Source organism: Lagopus leucura, unplaced genomic scaffold, assembly GCF_019238085.1.
Source record: "Lagopus leucura isolate 7727_CA_CO unplaced genomic scaffold, USGS_WTPT01 Super-Scaffold_100019, whole genome shotgun sequence".
Lineage (NCBI taxonomy): Eukaryota > Metazoa > Chordata > Aves > Galliformes > Phasianidae > Lagopus > Lagopus leucura.
Genome location: NW_024962273.1, coordinates 6,221,767 through 6,241,302, shown reverse-complemented (window position 1 = coordinate 6,241,302; position 19,536 = coordinate 6,221,767). Strand labels below are relative to the sequence as shown.

At 40.1% G+C, this 19,536-nt stretch overlaps 2 protein-coding genes across 6 annotated transcripts in view; one reads left to right on the top strand and one right to left on the bottom strand.

Annotated features, from left to right (window-relative positions):
- The first annotated feature begins 266 nt into the window (after positions 1-266).
- Positions 267-19,536, top strand: part of CCNT2 (cyclin T2) — a 27,561-nt gene continuing 8,291 nt past the window's right edge. Inside the window, exons 1-7 of one of the 5 annotated variants that reach the window (XM_042877660.1) lie at positions 267-547; positions 999-1,080; positions 8,412-8,540; positions 9,597-9,657; positions 10,681-10,743; positions 16,956-17,001; positions 18,342-18,505. In XM_042877660.1, the coding sequence (XP_042733594.1) occupies positions 267-547; positions 999-1,080; positions 8,412-8,540; positions 9,597-9,657; positions 10,681-10,743; positions 16,956-17,001; positions 18,342-18,505 (826 nt within the window). Of the gene's footprint in view, positions 548-998; positions 1,081-8,411; positions 8,541-9,596; positions 9,658-10,680; positions 10,744-13,734; positions 16,221-16,955; positions 17,002-18,341; positions 18,506-19,536 lie in introns of those variants that run through there. The other 4 variants (XM_042877664.1, XM_042877663.1, XM_042877662.1 and 1 more) reach the window with 4 other exon arrangements.
- Positions 13,776-19,536, bottom strand: part of MAP3K19 (mitogen-activated protein kinase kinase kinase 19) — a 28,053-nt gene continuing 22,292 nt past the window's right edge. The window contains exon 11 of the mRNA XM_042877974.1: positions 13,776-13,844. The gene's annotated coding sequence lies outside the window, so the exon portion shown is untranslated. The remainder of the gene's footprint in view (positions 13,845-19,536) is intronic.

Here is a 19,536-nt window from a genome sequence, read left to right as displayed (position 1 = left end):
CGAGCAGAGAAGAGGGGTGGGCCTACGTCATTTCCGTAGTCTAGAGAGAGACCAGCTCTTTAGCAGGGGCCGGTTGCGGAGATTGCGTAGCTGTTGCAGCTGCCGCACTTGGGGGGGGGTCAGCCTACTCGTGTCGCTATGACTTCCCGCAGGCCACGTGACGCTCCACCACTCAAACGCGCACGAACGTGGCGACGCTCTCGCCGCGGCGCTGCCGAACTCTATGGTCGAGAGTAGATAGGCCGTCCTATCTCGCGAGAGCCGCCATGGAGGGCGGAGGGGAGGAAGCGGGCGCGGCACTGCCGCCGGCGGGCGGGGCCGCAGGAGGAGGAGGGGAAGGAAGTGTCATGGCGGCGGCGGGCTCAGGCGCGGGCACCTCGGCGCGGGGCGGCGGCGGCGGCTCCTCGGCGGCCTCGCGCTGGTTCTTCAGCCGGGAGCAGCTGGAGAACACGCCATCACGGCGCTGCGGCGTGGAGGCCGACAAGGAGCTCTCGTACCGGCAGCAGGCGGCCAACCTCATTCAAGACATGGGCCAGCGCCTCAACGTGTATCCGAGCGGCGGGGGCCGGGCGGGGAGGGAAGGGCCGGGTCGGGGCGCCCGGGGCCGCGAGCCGCCGCTGTCCGCCGCTGTCCGCCGGCAGGGTCTCCTCGCACGTGTGCGGGAGCCGCGGGAGCTGCCCGCTGACGGGGGTCGGGCCCGGGGACATGGCGGGAGGAGGGGCCGAGCTTTGTCGGCGCGGCCTCGCGGGGCTCTGAGCGTCGCTTCTGGCTTCGAACAAAGCGGAGCGAAGCCTGGGATCCGGTAGCGAGGTGCCCGAGTTGAGCCGGCGGTTCGCACCGCTCTCCCCTCGCCGCTGTGCCCGTGCTGCGGCGCTCCGCGCTTCTGCCCGCCCGTCTGGCGGGGCTCCGGGCCGGCTGTCGCGCCCGGCTGGAGGTGGCGTGTAGAAAACAGCATCTCCGTTTGTTATCGTTTCTGCTTCCTTCATTCGGTGCTCCAGATCTCAGCTGACGATAAACACCGCGATTGTTTACATGCACAGGTTCTATATGCATCACTCCTTCACGAAATTTAATCGAAATGTAAGTATGGTTTTATTTGCGGTAATCACGTGTACGTAATTTCGGCGGTAAAGCTGACACGTGCTCCATTCCTGGGCTGGGTTGTGGAGCTGGGTGTGTTTGTAGGCATTCTGGCTTTGTGTCAGTGCTTTCGGTCCGGCAGCGATCGTTCCTCTTCAGGTCCGAATTACTTGATCGAGTAGAAATTATGTTTTTGTCTTCTGCCCCCGAAATTCACAACAAAGGCACCATCAGCAGACACCTCACGTGTGTGCAGGATGCACCCGGTGGTGTGAATCTGGCTGGCGCTCGTAGGAGCGCTATTAGTGAATGGAGTGGCAGTGCTGGCGTGCTGCGTCTGCCAGCTGTGATACGGTTGTACGTGGGTCTGCAGGGGTTGTGTTTCTACGCTTGAAAATTAATATAACTGTGCTTAGCCGCTTTTGTCTTAGTTTGACGATAAGTTGTGTTAGACAAGAAAAACATTCTGAGTTCATAAGAAAATGCTGACTGTCCTGTTTGAGCTAGTGAAGTAAGCATGCTGAGTTTGAATACTTGTGTGTGGTATGAAGAACAAAATTCTTCAGGAAAAATACTATTTTTGTGAGGTGTTTTTCTTTAAGCAACTATGGAACTTTAAGATACCGTTTTGAAGACTTAAAGATTTTTTTTTTTTTTTTTTTTACATCCGGATTATCAGATGCGGATATCAGAAAAAATAATACAGTATTCTAGGTTTCTTTCTTATCTTCTCTTGTGGTGTTTTGGTTTTTTTTTAAAGACTTAGTACTGATTTTGCAGAACAGTGAATGGTGATAGTGGGAGGTCTTTAAGTGACAAGGATGGTTTTCCTCAGACCTTGGCTTCTTATGATGAAAGAAATAATGCAGAGTGTGACTGATGTTAGGATCTAGGCCAGAGAAGACCTTGGTCTACCCAGAGGTAGAACATTGCAAAATTGGCACTGTCTGAAATGTGGGCAGGTGGTGATCGCAGTAGGTTGCAGTGGTATCCTTTGTCTGATGTTGCATTTCTGTCGTTACTGGCTAAGCACATGGTGTCTCATTTGGTGTTTATTGAGCAAGGCATGCATATCAGACTATAGACACACTTCAGAAAGGTATGGAATTATTTTTGTGCAAAGCTTGTGGTAAATTCAGACTCCTGCAGCAGGCTTGGCACCAAGACTGTAGTGTTACAGGTTTTGGGGATAATAGCTAAGCCTGTAAGCACAACCTCAGATAAGCTTCCATCAGTCTGAGAAACTTGAACAGGAAGAAATATGTGATGTACGTTTTGCTCATGTAATGATAGAGAGATATCTGTTGAACTGATGTATGTACCAATCAAAAGGTACTTTCCTAGAACTGCTTTCTAATTTTAGACCAAGAATAGCACACATGCAAATAAGTTCCAACAGGCTTTGTAATTAAATGTCATGGAATCATAGGCTGGTTTGGGTTGGAAGGGACCTTAAGGATCAGTATGTCCTTTAGGAATGTTTCTGAATTAATGAAGGGAAGGCAGTGAAACACTTGTCCTCTCCTTCTCTGCCTCTGTGTGTGGTGCTACCAGTGGAGCAGTAACCTGGAGCTGGTGCTGCTTTCAGAGCTTTCCCTGGCTGTTTGTGGACTTGGTAAGCAAGGTAGTTGCTTGGAATGGAGAGGTGCCCCAGCAAGGGCTTGTGTTGTCACACAGCTGGATTAATGCTTGCCCTCCCAGCTAGTAGTTGAGGATAGACTTAGCTAGCAAGAAGCTTAGGCTGCTGTGTTCTGGTTTTCACCAGATGCTAGAAAATGCCAGGTCACTTGGAACTGGAAGCATGGTGCTACTTGGATACATAGTGCCCTCCTGATGAAAACCAAGCCTTACAATGTATTTGTGAGACTTAAAGTTCACGAGTAAGCCATCAAATGGCTGAATGCCATTGGAACTCCAGATGTTAAAGGAGAATAAATTGTTATGTGTAATCTCAGGTAACAGTATTCAAGTGAAAGTTAAAAGCTAGTACACTGTAAGTTAGCACAGGGAAATACTGGTTTCTGTTGAATAACTTTTGCTAGTTCTTAATTAGGCCAGCCAGTAGCTTTCTGTGTGTGTTGATGGAGAAGTTATAGATTTTTTTTTTCCCCACTATTCTTCTAGGGAGAAGGGGGTGATCTCAACATGAGCTGCTTTTAAAATTCTTATTGCCATACCATCTGGCAGGTTCTCTGTAGAGAAAGCAAAAGCCGGGGTCTGTAATAAATACTTAATATCAAATCTCCAGAGTACTTGGCAAGCTGAAAAAGTTAACAGTGTTTATCTGTTGCAAGAAGAAACAAATCTCCTTGGAAGTTAAGTAATAAAGTACTGTCAGTCTTGAAGCTGAGACCAAGCTAAAATGGTCTATGGAGGGAATCAGTTGTGTTTCTTCATGTATGCATGCAGTGATATTTATCTGGGGAAAGAAGGAAGGCAGAGGATAGGAATGTAGACAGCCACCGGTTGGAATTGTTATGATCTGCCAGTGGAAGAAATTTAGAATCTTTTCTTGCTTTATTGGCAGGTTAATGTTTTTCACTGAGTAATAAACACTGGAGTGTTTGTTATGAATGATTGTGGGGTTGTGCAGATACATGTAATATGTCATATGCACTTCATTGTTTTACTAAGCAAGTTTTGTAATGGAAGGTAATTTATTGAATAGATGTTGTGCTAATTCTGTTGTTTCTTCCTAAATATAATAAATTATTGTTTAATAATCCTGCATGCTTTCAGGATTTTGAGAAGTGTCTGTGAGTAGGGAGCAGAATTAACAAGTGTTTTCATTCACTAGACCCCCAGGGGTGGGACACAGCAGTGTGGCCAGTCCATTCTGAACATATTGCATTTACTGCCCCAGAGACCTAAAGCCCATGTTTCTTGAGAATTGCTGCGGGTTAGCAAGTCACTTTTCAAATACTACAGTTCATCTTCAAAGAACATACTTTCAGTTACAATGATTCCAGCATCAAATAGTGAATGCACAGCAGGGTGAGACCCTGTGAAGTTGATGTGCTCCAGCTGCTGGCAGAAACTTGCTTGAAGCTGGTAAACAGAAATAGGTGTGCTAACTACTAATCTAGCATGCAAATTGCATTTCAGCAGTAGTGCAAATTATTCTGTGTTAGCAGTGAACTGGGGTGTATCAACTTTGGTTTGCTGAGCATAAATGTAGTCAGTGCTAAGATCAGGGGGTGGGAGAGTTTGCTGGCTTGAATAGAAAGTACAAGCCTGTTACAGTGATACCTTAAAACATCTTAAATAGTACTTGCAGAAGATTTTTAATTTTCCTGTAGTACTTTGTCTGATGCTATATAGCAAATGCCACTTATAGAAGCATATTATTCAGTACACTGTGATTTCAAGAACAGAAGGGGGAAGAATCTGTGGTATGCTGGAGATGAGAGGTAAGGCATCCAAATGATAGTTGTATTTTTAAATCTAATCCTTAAATGCCATGTGGAATACCAAACAACTGGTTGATGATGTACCACACAGTGGGGCACAGTAAAGTGCCCAAAGAGAGACTGCAGAAGGAATTTGTCCTGAAGTGCAAGGTAGGTGGCTGAGTGTGCAGGGGTTGTGGGGGTTCTTTATTTCCCACTCCTCTGTTCCATTCCTGTTTTCTGTCCAAACTGCAATATTAAATAATTGATTTTGCAGCTGTGCAAGTTCTCAGAACTTTCACAATACAAGCCAAACTTTAGAGAGACTGTTTTTGAGCACTTGAGTTGCTTAGAGTTCCCATTAGAGTTCCCATTTTAATATATTAGTTCTTTTTATGGAATATAAGCTGCTGGTGGTAATGATTTAAAAAAAAAAAAAAAAAAAAAGTGAAAACTCTCAGCTTTTAGAGTGATACTTGCAGCTCCATCATAGACTCATAAACTGGACCCATTCATTGTCTGAACTACAATACGTCAAGTTTAAAAACATGGTAATATTGACATGGGAAGGGAAAGGGAATTCTTAGAAAACTGTGTACCCACTGGAGATGTATTCTGAGATTCCAAATGTCTTCCTTGTAGCAACGCTGTCTTTACAAAATGTCTGGTACTATTTATTGTGAAAAGGACTTGTACCACTTCTACCAATAAAACTTGCTGTGTAATGCCCCTTGGCTGTCATCATAATGAGGCTTGTATGTTTTGTGTTTTTATTTCCTTGGCATTTGGGTTCTTATTCTCTGAGCTAGCAGGAAAGTGGGATGTAACTTCACAAATGAAGATGTTGTTCAAATCTTATTTTGATTGCGTGATAATTTATTTGGCTTAATGTCAAGTGGGGATGCTTGTGTACAAGAATCTTACAGCTTTGTCAAATGTCTTTGATACTTTTTCTGCTACTTCAAAGAGTTAGAAGTGAATGAAAGCTGAATGAGTAATTTTGAAGTTACATACTTAGAAGGCGAGGTGTTCTTTGCTGAAGACTGAGTATGCCAAGTCCAAAACTTTATAAGGGTTTTGTTTTCCTCAAATCAAGGGATGTAAAAGTACTGACCTACTCCAAACTGGGAAAGTGAGCCCCAGTTCTAGCCAAGACAAAGACCTGAAACTCTTTGGCCAGAAGCCAACACTTCCTTTAAGTAAGTAGAGAATTGTGGTGTGTGTAGAATTCTGATGAACCGGAGCTAAATAGCCGTTAATCAGGTTGACTTTTATCAGCCTGCAGAACCATTTTCTGTAAGGTCCTGGTGAGGAGGCTTCCTGACTAGAAGTGACACCTCTTGGTAAATTACAAAATACCCTGATAAGTGCTGGGCTTCTTTGGAATCAAATAAAGCTTAACTGTAGTCAGACATAAAATAATATTGACTGAGGATTTGCTGATAACTTAGTTGTGTAGTTCTTGGTGGTTTGGTTCAAGAATGTCTCTGAAATGTAAATATTTCCATAATAATTTCTAGTAGTTGCATTTTTCAAAAAAGTAAATTTGGAAACTTCCAATTGTGTAGAAATAGACTTCTAATTAGGATATATTTGAATTAAACTTCTATGCAAAGCTAGAAAAACGAAGGCCTGAATGCCAGAACAAGGGACAATGTTATCCTTGGAGGGGATGGTAAGGCAGGAGCGAGGGAACAACAGTGCAATTGCTTTTGCTGGCTGCGTAGGCAAAATCAGCTTCTGCTGTTCTTCACCCCAGCTGTAAGGCACTGCTGCAAATAGCTGGTTTAAAAACAAAAACTACCATCATGAAAAGCTGGGAATTGCCTTTTGAAGCTTCTTCCCACTGTCCAGCCTGTTTCTAATTCCATATACACATACTTAGTTTTTTTTCTTTCTCATTGACTCCAGTGTGCTGAGTTCATGGCAGTTTCAGTTTTCAGTCCATCGAAGTCTGCCTCATTGTCTTTTCATTGAGTTAAAAAATGGAGCCTGTTAGTCTGCCTGGTGTCCTCATGAATACCTTGTCATGTTTGTCCAGTGTGCTGCCAAACTTGTTTCTTTACAACTCTATTATTAAGTATTTCCAATTTCCTTCTCAGTAGTTTGGGTTTCTGTGGATGGCTGGGTAGTTTGGGTTTCTGTGGATGGCTGGGCCTCTGCTAATTTGGGTCAGGGTTGTTTCTGAGACCATAATCCTTGTTATTAGGCTGGCCCTGTTGTAGGAGCTGCATGTTGTATTTAAAGGTTTGTCCCCTAGCTTAACTGAGGCATGTGTTAATTAGTATATCCTAGGAAAGGGAATTTCTTCCAGAATTTCATGTCTTTATTTCAAACAATGTGGGTGTAAATTTCTCAAAAACAGTCAGGATCTTAAATCACAGTGTTAATGTGGCTTTGCTCAGTACTGCTTGGCATCAGACTTTTTTTCATTCATTTGTAAGGGTTAGATTACAAGTTTCTTGAAAATGGAGTTTTGTCTCAGTTGTGAAAGAACTTGTTCCCTGGGACTTTTTGTTCTGTTTGTTTGTGGATTTTGGTGGATTTTTTGAAGAGTATTAGGTTGTTTGGTTGACGCGCTTCTGTGCCTCAAAGGGTACCTTGCCTTCTTTTCTTCAATTGTCAATTTTTCCTTAATCTGCCAACTTACAAGTTTTTCTTAAGATCCAAGTGGACGTTTCAGAGGGATTTGAGGAAACTTTCAAATGTGTCGGGGGAGTACTTTTTGCCATCTTAAACATTATAGGTAATTACTACGTGTTCCATTCTGATCAGCTCATTGCAGTCCTTTATATATTGGGATGTTTTTTTTACCAAATGTTTCATTTTGCACAACAAAGGGCTACTTACAAAGAAAAAATGTAGGGGGAAGTATGACTACGGTTCGACTCATTCAGTTCTAGTTTTATGGAGTGATTAAATAGAAATCCAGTATTTGCTCTATGAGCACTGTGCATTAATTAAACACTCATCAAGCAGCTATTTTTGAATTACTGAATAAATGCTTAATTTTAACTGATCTAATCTGCTGATATCTACATGAAGATTTCTGCCATTTTTAATTGGAATTTAATGTGGGCAACTTTTGCATACAAAGAGGACCATGATTCTTTTAAGTCATTTGTGGTTAGCCGTATTTGTGTACAAATCAGTCATTATAGCTGACAGCTAGGCATGAAAACTCCATTTCATTGTAGGTGATACGGAACTGTCAACTGGTGGTTTGCTGCCAACTTAGGATACCTAGAGTTCTATAGAATTGTTGTCTTCATTTGTAACTTGTCTTTGCTAATGCTTGATATAACTGGTGTTTTGTGAGTCTTTGTGCTTTGCCTTCCAGATACAGCTGGGTATATAGAAAAATTTCTGGGAGTAAAATTCTTTGTTTAATCAGTGGCTGCGCTGTGATGTTATGCTTACTGTACTTGCATTTGTATAACCTATAGTTAGTTATGTGAGCTGTTTTTCTTAAAGTTCTCTGCCAAGTTGCTTGCTGTTTAGGAGAAACACATGCTATCAGAACTTGATCTCAGCTTTTTTGACTATTATTGAAAAAGTGCTGTGATGGCTCATGACTATGCTAGAACTTAGATGAACTTTCTCATCAAGTGTATTTAGCTTGAAAAGTATGTTCTGGTGTGACTAAATCTACTGGACAAAATCTATTATTTTTATGTTGAGCTAGAATTAGGTTGACCTCAGATAACTTAATATAATGCAACTTAGCTTTTATGCTACTCCTTTCACAAGCTATGCTACTCCTGGGAAGATTGCATCACTTACAGGTTAAACATGATGAGTTACTTTTACCATCTTCCGTGATTTTGGAACTGCTTAAAAACAAATAATTCAATGTCTAAACCTTTTCTAATTATTAGCTTACACTTTCCATTGAAAATTTAAGTCCTATTTGTAAAAAGTACACGTGTTTTTCTTCTTCAGATTATATCTCCTACGGCATTGTTCTTGGCTGCGAAAGTGGAAGAACAGCCACGGAAGCTGGAACATGTTATTAAAGTAGTAAATGCGTGTCTTCATCCTCATGAGCCACAACTGGATACAAAGTGTGATGTAGGTCAAAGTCATGATTTAAAGATATTCAGATGATGCTTTGTCTCATGAGCTGCTGCATTGTCTTGACTGGATTATTGCTATCTACAAATGAGAAAAAACTTGTTTGAACTATTAAGTAATACAGATCTCTTGTATTACTTAATAAAGCTAATTGAGCACTGGAATATTTGAGTTATGACAGTTGGACAGAGTTATGACAGTCCTTGAACTTGCATTATTGCTAAGACTGGTATAGTAGGAGTCTACACAAGGCATTAAAGAGGTTTCATGTGTGGTTCTATAAGTCTCGTGCTTCATGTAGACTTCAAGATGCTGATGAAGAAATACTCAATCCGAGGCTTACTGTGTGCCATTTTCTACACTGTGTTTTAAGGGATGCCATACAGATGTCATCTCTGCTGTACGTTTGGTCTTCCTTGCATTTGCCAGACTTTGTGCAGCTCTCGCTTCATTTTATTTCTTTTTATGATGCTTCTTAGAACCATGTGTATGAGCAAGTAAGATGGAAATGCATCAGTTACTCTGCGTAATGGTCTGGCTGAGCTAGTTATGCCCTGCTGGATCTGAACTGGCAATCAAAACTATTTGCCATGCTCCCTGTTCATGAAGTGACACACGGAGCTGTATTAGATACATATTTGAGCCCAGACTAAGGCTGGTTGAGTATGTCCAGCTGTATTTTAATGTACTTGTCATAACCTCCTTAGAGATACTTGAGTTAGTTTGCACTGGCAAGCCTCCACAATGTGTCTAATGTCCCCCACTCTCCAAAAACAAACAAAAAAAAAAAAAAAGCAAAAAAAAACCTCTGCTACAAGTATCAAATCCAGGGTAAAGAAACTTTGCTGCCAGGGGTGGTTAAGCTGGTATAACTAAACTTGCAAGAACATACTAATGGATACAGCGAAGCACTGTGAATTGTCAGTGCCCTGTGACATGGGTAGTGCTCTTTAATTTATATTGATCATGCCTATTAGTTAAAAAGGAAGTGTATAATTGAAATATCGAGACAATAAATACCTGTGTCTTGACGTGTTTGCTTGTTTGTTTTAGGCATATCTTCAGCAAGCTCAAGAGCTGGTTATACTTGAAACAATAATGCTTCAAACTTTAGGTATGTCTTCCTAAATACCTTTTGTGCAGCCAGCTTCTCATGAACCAGTAATGGGACCCAGGTAGCAGAATTTTTTTTGATGCACTGCTAGTATATTAAAATTTCACTAGTTTTTGCATGTAACTTGTGAGTCTAGTTCCATATTGTGCTCATTCTGGAGAGAAATGTTATACCAGTACTTCTCAAATGTTTGGATAGTTTTTTGATGGAGTAAAGAAGTATACCCGTCAAAATAATAGTAATGGTGTTGATGTTTCTTTATGTGAGGTAGCATGTACTAAGTTAGCTGTGTGTGTTCTGAAGCAAATGGTAAAAGCTTCATGCCAAATGTTCTTCCCCATTTTGTCTTTAATAGAAAAATGTGATTGCGTAGGGTTACTGCCTCTGAACATCAAAATGTGCACTGTTACTGTTTAATGGATTCAGGTAATTCCAGAATCTGATAAGAAGTTGTTTTAGCTTTAAAGTGATGTCAATAAAGACAAAGCTGGCAGGCCTGAGAACACTGACTTAAATACCACTGAGTGTGTGTGATTAAAAAAAAATAAAAAAAGTTAATAGTAGTGACCCATTTTTTAAAATAGCTCTATAAACAAAGATAGCTTTCTGGAGTGACTGGCCTATAAATTGTCTTAGTTGGTAATCTCATGGATGCAACATGTCTGTTAGTCCCAGAAATGATTGAATAAAGTGCATGCATGTGCACACGTTTCAGTGTCCGTGATGCAGCTTGTGCTGACTTACAGATGTACTGGAAACTGTTCTTATGTCGTTCTTTAAAAATGCAGTAGCTTCACAGACACTATACAGAACTTGAGAGTAATGCAGGAATATTGATCTTTGAAGGGCTCTACTGTTTACCATCAACAATATGAAAGGATGCAGAATAGAAGGTACTTGGAGTGTTCCGTGATCTGTGTTGGGAAGGTTTTGCAAGTATTAGGTCTTAGGGAAAAGGAAGAGTTTTCTGTGTATTTTACAGATGAAAATGTGTTGTTCTAAAATATGTTCTTAACTCTTAAGGTTTTGAGATTACCATTGAACATCCGCACACAGATGTTGTGAAATGCACGCAATTAGTGAGAGGTCAGTGGCTTATATCCCCTTGTGTAAGCTCTTTTTTTTGCCTTTATAGTGATTTGAAGATGTTATTTGTGTAATATGATCTACTATGTTGTCCAAAGTTTGTTTAAAGCTAGTTCCTAAAAGCCTGCTCTTAACATTTAGAGTTTGAAGAGTCCACTTCTCTGTCCTTTATGAATTTTTTGCTTACTTAATAAATTTGATTGAGTGATCTGTTCCATGTCTTCTCAAATTACAAAGCAGTTATTAGTTGAAATCTAAATTCTGGGTTGATTTTCACTCTGAAGTAGTTTCACAGTTTGTGTTAAGTAATGGCTAATGCTAAGCTTTCAACCTTATCAAACCTCACAAGCTGTGGGATATACAGAGTACATACCAAGTCTGCTATCACATGTGAATACTTAACGATGTGACTAATTGTTTTTCTGAAGTAGCGTACTAATTTGGATTAGGTAGTAACAAACTCCTAACCTTTTGTTTTGTGCATCCTCTAACTTGCATGCAGCTCATGAATGAGACTCCAGCTAGAAATTTTTTCAGTATTTTTGTTGAGTTTTGACACACAATTCTTAAGTCTGTTTCCTTCAGATCTTTAAAAAAAAAAAAAAAAATCTCTTATAAGGGATGGGTGTTGGGGAATCAATTGAAAAGGCTCATAAAATAGGCTTTTTGCTTTAAAACATGTCCCTTAATTTAAGAAATGCTTGGAAATGATTAGACTGTAGTTGCTGACCTTTAGTCATTAACTGTTGTCTCAGTGAAGAATAGCTAAGTTTAAGTTCTTCAAAGGTCTTCCTCCCCCTGTGAAATATCAGAAGGGTAGGTACAACATAACCAGGTTGACTTAGGCTTGTTTTGTAGTGATTCTAGAAGTAAGGTCGTTCTTTGAAAGGGAAAAAAAAGCTTCTTTCTCACTTTAAAGTAGCTTACTAGAATTTGAGGAGAGCTGGTGTTGTATGTAGCTTATTTGCATACGAAGTAGCTTTATTGCAACCTTGGGTATTACAGCATTCTTTGCTTTCTGTCCAGATTTGATTGTGACTCAGTGCATAATTGCAGCTAGTGTCTTAATAGATTGCATTGGCAGCTCTGTAAGGTTTTGCCTTGAGTTTTCTTAGCTGTTGGCCAACATAAATGTTAGCACATTTTATTGATACGCGTGAGCCTCAGTGCTTCATCTCAGTGTCTGGGGGGAGCAGGAAGGCAGTGGTAAGCAGTAGTGTGAATAGTTCAGGACTTCCACATTCGTGTGTGTGTGTCTGATGGAAGCTTACAGTCACTGTTATGTAAACTTCATTTCCTTTAGTCAGGGGTGGATACTGCTCTACAGTTCAGCTGTTTCCTGTGTGTGCTGTCTGCCACTTTTGTGTACTAACAGTTGGTGCGCTCTAGGTACATGTTATGATTAAAACTTTAAAATTTAAAGCTAGTATTTAATGTCAGTGCAGCTTAACAAGGTACTTAAAATTCAAAATGATATGAAATTTTGAAATCTGAAGACTTCACTGAGGAATGGAAGTCTGCACGCCTCAAGAACTGGTGCAAGATGAATTTAATACAATTGTTGCTTGAAAAGCTACTGAGCTGGGTAGGTGTGCTTCTTAGTGTGTGTACATATATGAATAGAGTTCTTGTTAGCATATTCCCCCCCTGGGGTGGTATGGGCTGTGAACGTGAGACTTGAATACCTAATTTTTAGACATGGCAAAAATCCATAAATTTAAAACATGAAATGTGAAAAATGTAGTGGTGTTTGAAAGTTAATTCAGAATAATTACTGTGGAATCTTAGCTGTTTGTATTGAGTGGATAAAGATGGATTTCTGGCAGTGATACTGTGATATGATTTTTCCCTCTTAATATCTACTTCTTGGACAGTGTTGCTTTAATGTAGATAGGTTCTAGACTTGGATATCCAGTCCTGAAGCTTTCAGTGTATACTGAAAACCACTGTCTGTGGTAAGCCCTCAATGCTGAAGAGATTGATTGAGAAGTTAAAGCAATGTAGGGTTACTTCATGCGGTTCTGGTAATTATTCCAGAAGGCAAAGTAAGTTTGTCTTACACTAAAGGAGATTCATTCATCCAAGATTATTATGATCAAAACCTTCAACAGTATCTTTGAAAGGAGAGGGAAGGGAAGAAGATAACTTGGCTGATTGTTTAACTGTCAGAGGGTGCAAAGTTAGCTGAGGACTTAACAAGTCCTGAGTGACTTAATGAGGCTTTTTGGCTCAGCACACGTGCGCTGAATTATCATGTCAGGAGAAAAGCCCTGCTTTCTCAGAAAAGCTGGCTAAAACTTACATTTAATCACAGAATCACCAAGGTTGGAAAAGACCTTCAAGATCATCCAGTCCAAACATCCTCCTATCACCAATAGTACTCACTAAACCATGTCCCTCAACACAAAATCCAACTGTTCCTCAAACAATCCAATATTTCCTTAAACAATGAATGAATGAAGCTCCTTAATGAAGGAGCTAAGAAGATGCCTGATTCCCTCTATCACTTTTTGTTATCTTGCATCCAGAGTGGTGTGCTTTATGCTCTCACTGTTACCTGTGTTAATCTGTTTCCTTTAAAAAATTATATTCCGTTGATGAGGTTCAAAAGTTCCAGCAAAGTCCTTTGTCAGAAGACCCTCCAGACAGGGAAAAAAAAAACTGTTGGAAGCTGATCTAGTAAGTGGGAACTGCTGCTAATAAACTTAATCTGCTTGAATTTACAACTACAGGAAAAGTTTAATTTGCCTCAAGATTGAAACCCTTCTTGAAAGTCATAGTAGACAAAATAGATTATTGTTGGTAAGGGGTGACTGGGTTTGTGTGTGTTTGTATATGTTGATCAGGGTGTTTAGGTGTAAGATGTTATTCTTGCTTTCAGAGTTTCATGGGTCCATAAAATTGTTCCATCTTTACGGTTTAGTCAGTATAGTAGTCAAGGATGGGTCTGGGCTCAGTCTGTTTTCTGCACCATTCTTCCTCAGTGTCAAGAGACTGAGAAGAGGAGACAGGACCATCATTCCTTAGGATCTCACAGGTCTTCTAAGGAATCTGGGGCAGTGGATCCATAAAGGCAAGCTTCAGTACCCACTCCAAGGATGCTCCAATGATGAAGAGAAAAAGGGAAGAAGAAAAATAAAATCAATCATTTTGATTTGTGCCGAACTACCTTCACTGGCTTGAATTCTAGTTGAGCAGTGAAACTGCCCTAGAGCCAAGACCATCACAGTGCCCTCTTAAGCTCTGGTGCACACTCAGTCTGTTCTTAGCTGCATCTGGTGAAGGGAGAAATCTGTCTCCTTATCTTCATCTTGGGAAGTCTTCCATCATTCCTTTTTTTGTGTTGGTACACAACCTTCTTTTGGAACTGAAGATGGAATCACAAGAATTTCTAAGATTGTTCTCACTACTCTGCAGGTTATAAGGTACCTTGAACTCCCATGATCCTTGCTAGCCATCTGTGGAAATTGCACTGTCAAGTTCTTCAAGCAAACCATAGTGGGGTTAAATCAGGCTTATCAAGTCTGCAGAAGAGATCAATTTGAGGACAACTTAGATCTCAGTACAGTGGTGTGGAAAAAATCTTAGATGTGAGCTGTACTCAAGCCATGCTACAGGCAACTTTTGCATTCTGAACTTTCGCCTCAGTCTTTTACAGGCCTGTTCGCAAGGTTTAGCAGCTTCCAAAAAATAAAGCTGCCAGGACTGATCAGACCTGAAGACCTATGCTATGGCCTTCTCCAGTCCTTTTTAGGTAAAACAAGTGTCTGCCAACAGCTCCATTCAGAGGCCTGTGGGTTTTTTTTTCCCCTCACAACTATTTCAGCAGCCTTCTAGTCTTCTGATATTGATTGGCTTATCCCTGGTCTTTTTTTTTTTTCTGGGGATGCTTGCACGTTTTCTCAGGGTCCCAGCCACTGTGCTCCAAAGGGTAACTTGGCAATTGCATTTTCATGATTATGTCAAGATCAAAGTTAAATTTAGTGTTGAAGAAAAGAATGAGAATATCTTGGAGTTGCAGCAGTGTATCTGTGTGACCATATCCAATAAAAAACATTTTTGCTTCACACTGGGAATTGCTTGGAGTCAGTAGGCTTCCGGGAGTTGTATCAGACAGCCAGTCCTGTTTCAAAATCTTGGTTAAGTAATCCCCTGCCTTACAGTTGCTTCTGCAGTGGTGAGACAGGGTAAGTTTTTTAAATCACTCCTGAATGAAAAAATATGAAACTGATTATTAATGTCCGATATCGGTCATCTGCCCTACATCTTACCAGTTGTAACAGGCAAGCTGTGCTGGCTTGTTTTAACCTGTGTACTTAATATGATTTCGGGAATGAACTTTCCTCTACTTTGCTATAAAGGAAATATAGGAACCAGGATTTATTAGTTTTAATTTTAGTGGGCAGACTGTACTGAAGAAGAACTGCTCTAAATGTAAGAGAAGAGTTTGGGACAGTTGTTTTCAATTGTGCCTTGTCTTTACAGAGAGTTTTAATTATTGAGCTGAACTTCCTTCTGATTTTGGCAGTGTTGGTTATTTAGCTGTAAATCCATTCAAACAAGTATGATACTGCTTGTAGTGTAGGTAAGGTATTTATCACATTAATTTTTTTACTGAGGCTAAAAATGTTTGTTTCAAGATGTGATTCTTTTCTTCCAGGTATGTGTTTTGATTTACTCAACTTTCAAGCTGATGTTAAATAGAAGTTTTCTGGCATCTGCTTTTCTTCCTTTTTTGAAAGTGCCATTTCACTAAGAGTAGAGATGCCTCTTGGTCCAGTCCCTTAATTACAACATGCTGTAACTGTCCAGAACGTAGAAATTATTGAAGGTCCTTCAGACATTACTTTGAAAAACAAAGAGCAAGACATCAGTTTCAGTCTTGTTAAACCATTCTGTGTTTTCATTTGTTTTTATGATCTTAGTTTAGTTTTTCTTTTCGGTAATATTGCCTTGTACTTTTTTTTTTTTTTTTTATGAAAGGGAGTGGAAAAGGTTGATCTCCATGGTTATCTGGCATAAACTACCACTGTAGTTTGCAAACTAATTATAGTATAACCCTGTCACGTAGCTCGCCTTTTGATTATCATGGATTAGCAGAATTTGTGTGCAGGAATGGATCCTGTTACCCCGTTCCTTCCATGTTATTTTCAGATTATGGCACTGTCTATCTGCGTAGCGTGAAGAAAAACCTGATTTATACTCTTTGGCAATCATTAAAAATAGCTAAATGATTTTAATACACTTCTTTTTTATTAAATGTTAAAGGCCACTGCAGTATTTCTCAAATTTAATCGAAAGATCATTTAAAATAAAGTTTTGTGACAGTATACCCTTTGACATAAAATTCAACAATACACTTTCTGCAGGTAGCACTGATTTCAAGTGATAGCGTCAAAGTAAGAATTCAATGAAGGCTGCATTCAATCTTCAATTAATACCATTGTGCCCAGCTATCCCATTATGTACATGTTACAGTAAGTTCTTTTACTTGAGTGAGGATCACTGGGGTTTCACTGGTAGGGGTCAATGCTAGATGGTTGTAACAGTGTAAGTCATTGGCTTTTTGTCTGTGGTATGTTGCAGTCTCTTGCATATTTTTTTCTGACAAAAATGCAGTTGTTTACTACTTATCAGAAGCTTTGACACAGGTTTAACAAGTGTGGAAGAAAATGATACGAGTACTGTGCTCTTGATTAGAAGGAGCAGAAAGCTTGTTTTTCTAACCATCTAGCTTGGGAGCTGTGTTCTGAGGTTCTGGGGAGAAACGTGGTTACAGTTTTATGGGGGGAGGTGGGTTCTCCAGCCATACTGTCGTGTTCCTCTCTAAGAGCAGAACTTGCATTGTAGTGTTTGGTTTTTATAGACTGCCTTGCTGCAGTCTGCTGTTTGGGTGGGGGGAGGGAGTCGAGTATTTCTAGAAGAGTGCTTTCATGTATGAGGCTTTAGTGGGGTAGATAAGGAAAGGGAAACAGTTCTATGGGCTGAGTGAAGGGAGAGTCAGTGGACCAAAGGCCTGGTCCATCTCCAGTTACTGAATGTAATGGACACTTTTGTACCTTGGAAAGACTTAAAAGGCTAGCTAGTTAAATTCAAGTCAGTTCTGTGAAAATAGTAAATAGTGCTTTTGGAAGGTAAAAACTTTTAATTTTGGAATGAACCTGATAAGTTAGCATAGATCCTTAACCACTTTGTTTTTCTTTTTCTTACAGCAAGCAAGGATTTGGCACAGACATCCTATTTCATGGCTACCAACAGGTTGTTATCCTGAACCTCTTTGTTGCACTGTTGTAGCACACTATAGCTTCCTTTACTGCAGGGCCCCCTACATGTGTCTTACCCTTGTTGCAACAGGAGACTGGGCCATCTACAGTGGTGGTACCTTTCTGTTTGCAGTGCGGTGTATTGTACAAGGGCTTGATGGCACAAAGGGGTTAAATGCACAATGAGAAGTGTAGTGGTGCTTTCTGATGACATTTTCTCGATTGTGAGTGCATAAGTCTAAAATTGGTAGCCTGAATAGCAGCTAAAGATTACAGAGAGCTAAACTTAACCTAGAAATTCGAGGATCTTGGTAAGTACAAAACTATTTTTAGTTTACACTTCTAGTTAATGGCAGTTTTCTCTTAACTTTAAATATGTTGATCCAGTCTTAACTTATAAAATTATAGTGGGCCTCAAGTCTTTTCATCTGGTTGATTTTTATTTTTTTTTTTTCATTTCAAATAGACTAGAAGTAATCCAGTGTTCTTCCTTTTAGAAACAGCTCTTTAATCTTAAATACGTGTTTTAAAACTTAAGTACTTCCATAAATTTGAAGTTAATTGATTCCAGATGGAGACTGTGTATGGATAGGCTGTTGTAGAGAGACAGAATTTGAGAGTAGGCTTTAGTGTTGATTTCATGATGACTGCAGTTTATTTCTTGCAAGACAACGTTGCACTTTATTAGGATTACACTAGATCTATCTAGTATTTAAGTAACATCTACTGGTTGGTTAGTTATTCCAGACAAACATTTCTTGGTGGTTCTTTAGTGGGCAGATTTCTGTATTTGAAGTAGCTGTTAAGCTGCAATGAAGCAGTGAAGCTGAACCGAAGCCTCTGTGCTGCTGCCAGCTGGAAGCTACAGTTGAGTTCACAAGTACCGCAAACTCAGGCATGGTGAAAGCTAAGCTCAAAAGTAATTCATTTGGCCTCTGTGAAACTTTGGGTATCTTCATCTAATCATCTAAACCAAAGACTGTATAATGAACTGTATTTTCCTTTAGCGTAGGTATAATTTTAATTGTCCATATTACACTAATTTCTTTTTTAGTGCTTATGTAAAAAAGTGGTGAATTTATTTACTATTAACCGGTCTTTTTACAGGAACAGCAAATTAAGCGTTGTCAGATAAATGCCTTGCCCTTTGTTTTACTAAGGCAGTAAGGCACCTTAAGAATTTAAACAGAAAAATGTTCCATGAACTGCTGCTGTTTAACTGCTGTTGTTTGACAAATGATCTTAAGCTGTGTGTTAATGGCTGATTTGTTTGGTTTTCTTGTTTTACATGTTTGATTTCCTTTGGTTCCTCATTACAAAATTTGTGTGCAACAGTCTTCACCTTACTACGTTCTGTCTTCAATACAAGCCTACAGTGATAGCTTGTGTGTGCATTCACTTGGCCTGCAAGTGGTCCAACTGGGAGATTCCAGTATCAACTGATGGAAAACACTGGTGGGAATATGTAGATCCTTCAGTTACTCTGGAATTACTAGATGGTAAGTAATGCTGCCTTTTCACATCTTGCAAATGCTTATTAATGTGGCTGTAAAAATAGTAGCATAGTATTGTAAGAGCATGGCTTTAATTCCAAAACAAATTTCACTGATTTCACATACTGAATCTTCAGGTAAGACAAAGGTATAGGACAGGGAAGAACTTAGGAAGATGGTTTTGAAACCCATCTTATTTAAACTTGTGAGCTGGGGTTTCCATGTACCTTTCATAGGTGCAGGTCACAGTTTTGCTTTTAAATGTGTTCCAGAGCAAGGAAACCAGGCAGACATCTGTGCAAGTCCATGTAGTTCCGATAACTTTATCTGTATCAGTGTTCAGATTTCTGGTTTCCCTGTCACTGAGACAACTGTTCTCAAGTCATAACATAACGTTGCCAAATTAACAAAGGTAATTCTGTGTTAACAATTTGGTATCACCTGTGATTATCTCAAACTCTTGCAGAAATGGTGTTCTCTTGTTTGAACGTGCTATCCTGTTAGTTTGTGGATTCCGAAGTTCCAAAGACAGGAACTGCATTTACTACAGCGGAGTCTGAATTTAAAGCCTGTTATAGAGGTGGTAGTTTCTAGGGTTCTCAAATATTTTGGTCTTTGCTGGTAGTTCTAGATGGAAGAACTCGTTTCAGAGGAGTGGTAGATGTCTGCTGGCGTTATATGGCTGACCATAGCTCCCCATGTCCTGCTTTTCATGTCTGCTGAGTTTTTATTTCTTAATGACAGAATTGTTTGAAAGTGAAAATCTAAGCAGATGCTATGTGAAGCACAAAGCCAGAATGAACTCGAAGCTGAGAGTTCAAATGCTTTTGTTTTGGGGCTCCTTGTTACCTGTAGCCTGAAATACTACTCTGCCTTCTCATCTGGCTGTTGGCTATGCGTGTGTGGTGAGCAGGCATCACTGTGGTTTTTAACATCTTGGAAGATGTTCTGTAAGCCCCCAGTGGACACCACTAAATTCTTGAGCATTTATGGAGCTGGTGTGTGTAATTGGGACTCAACAGTGGATTAAATTGATG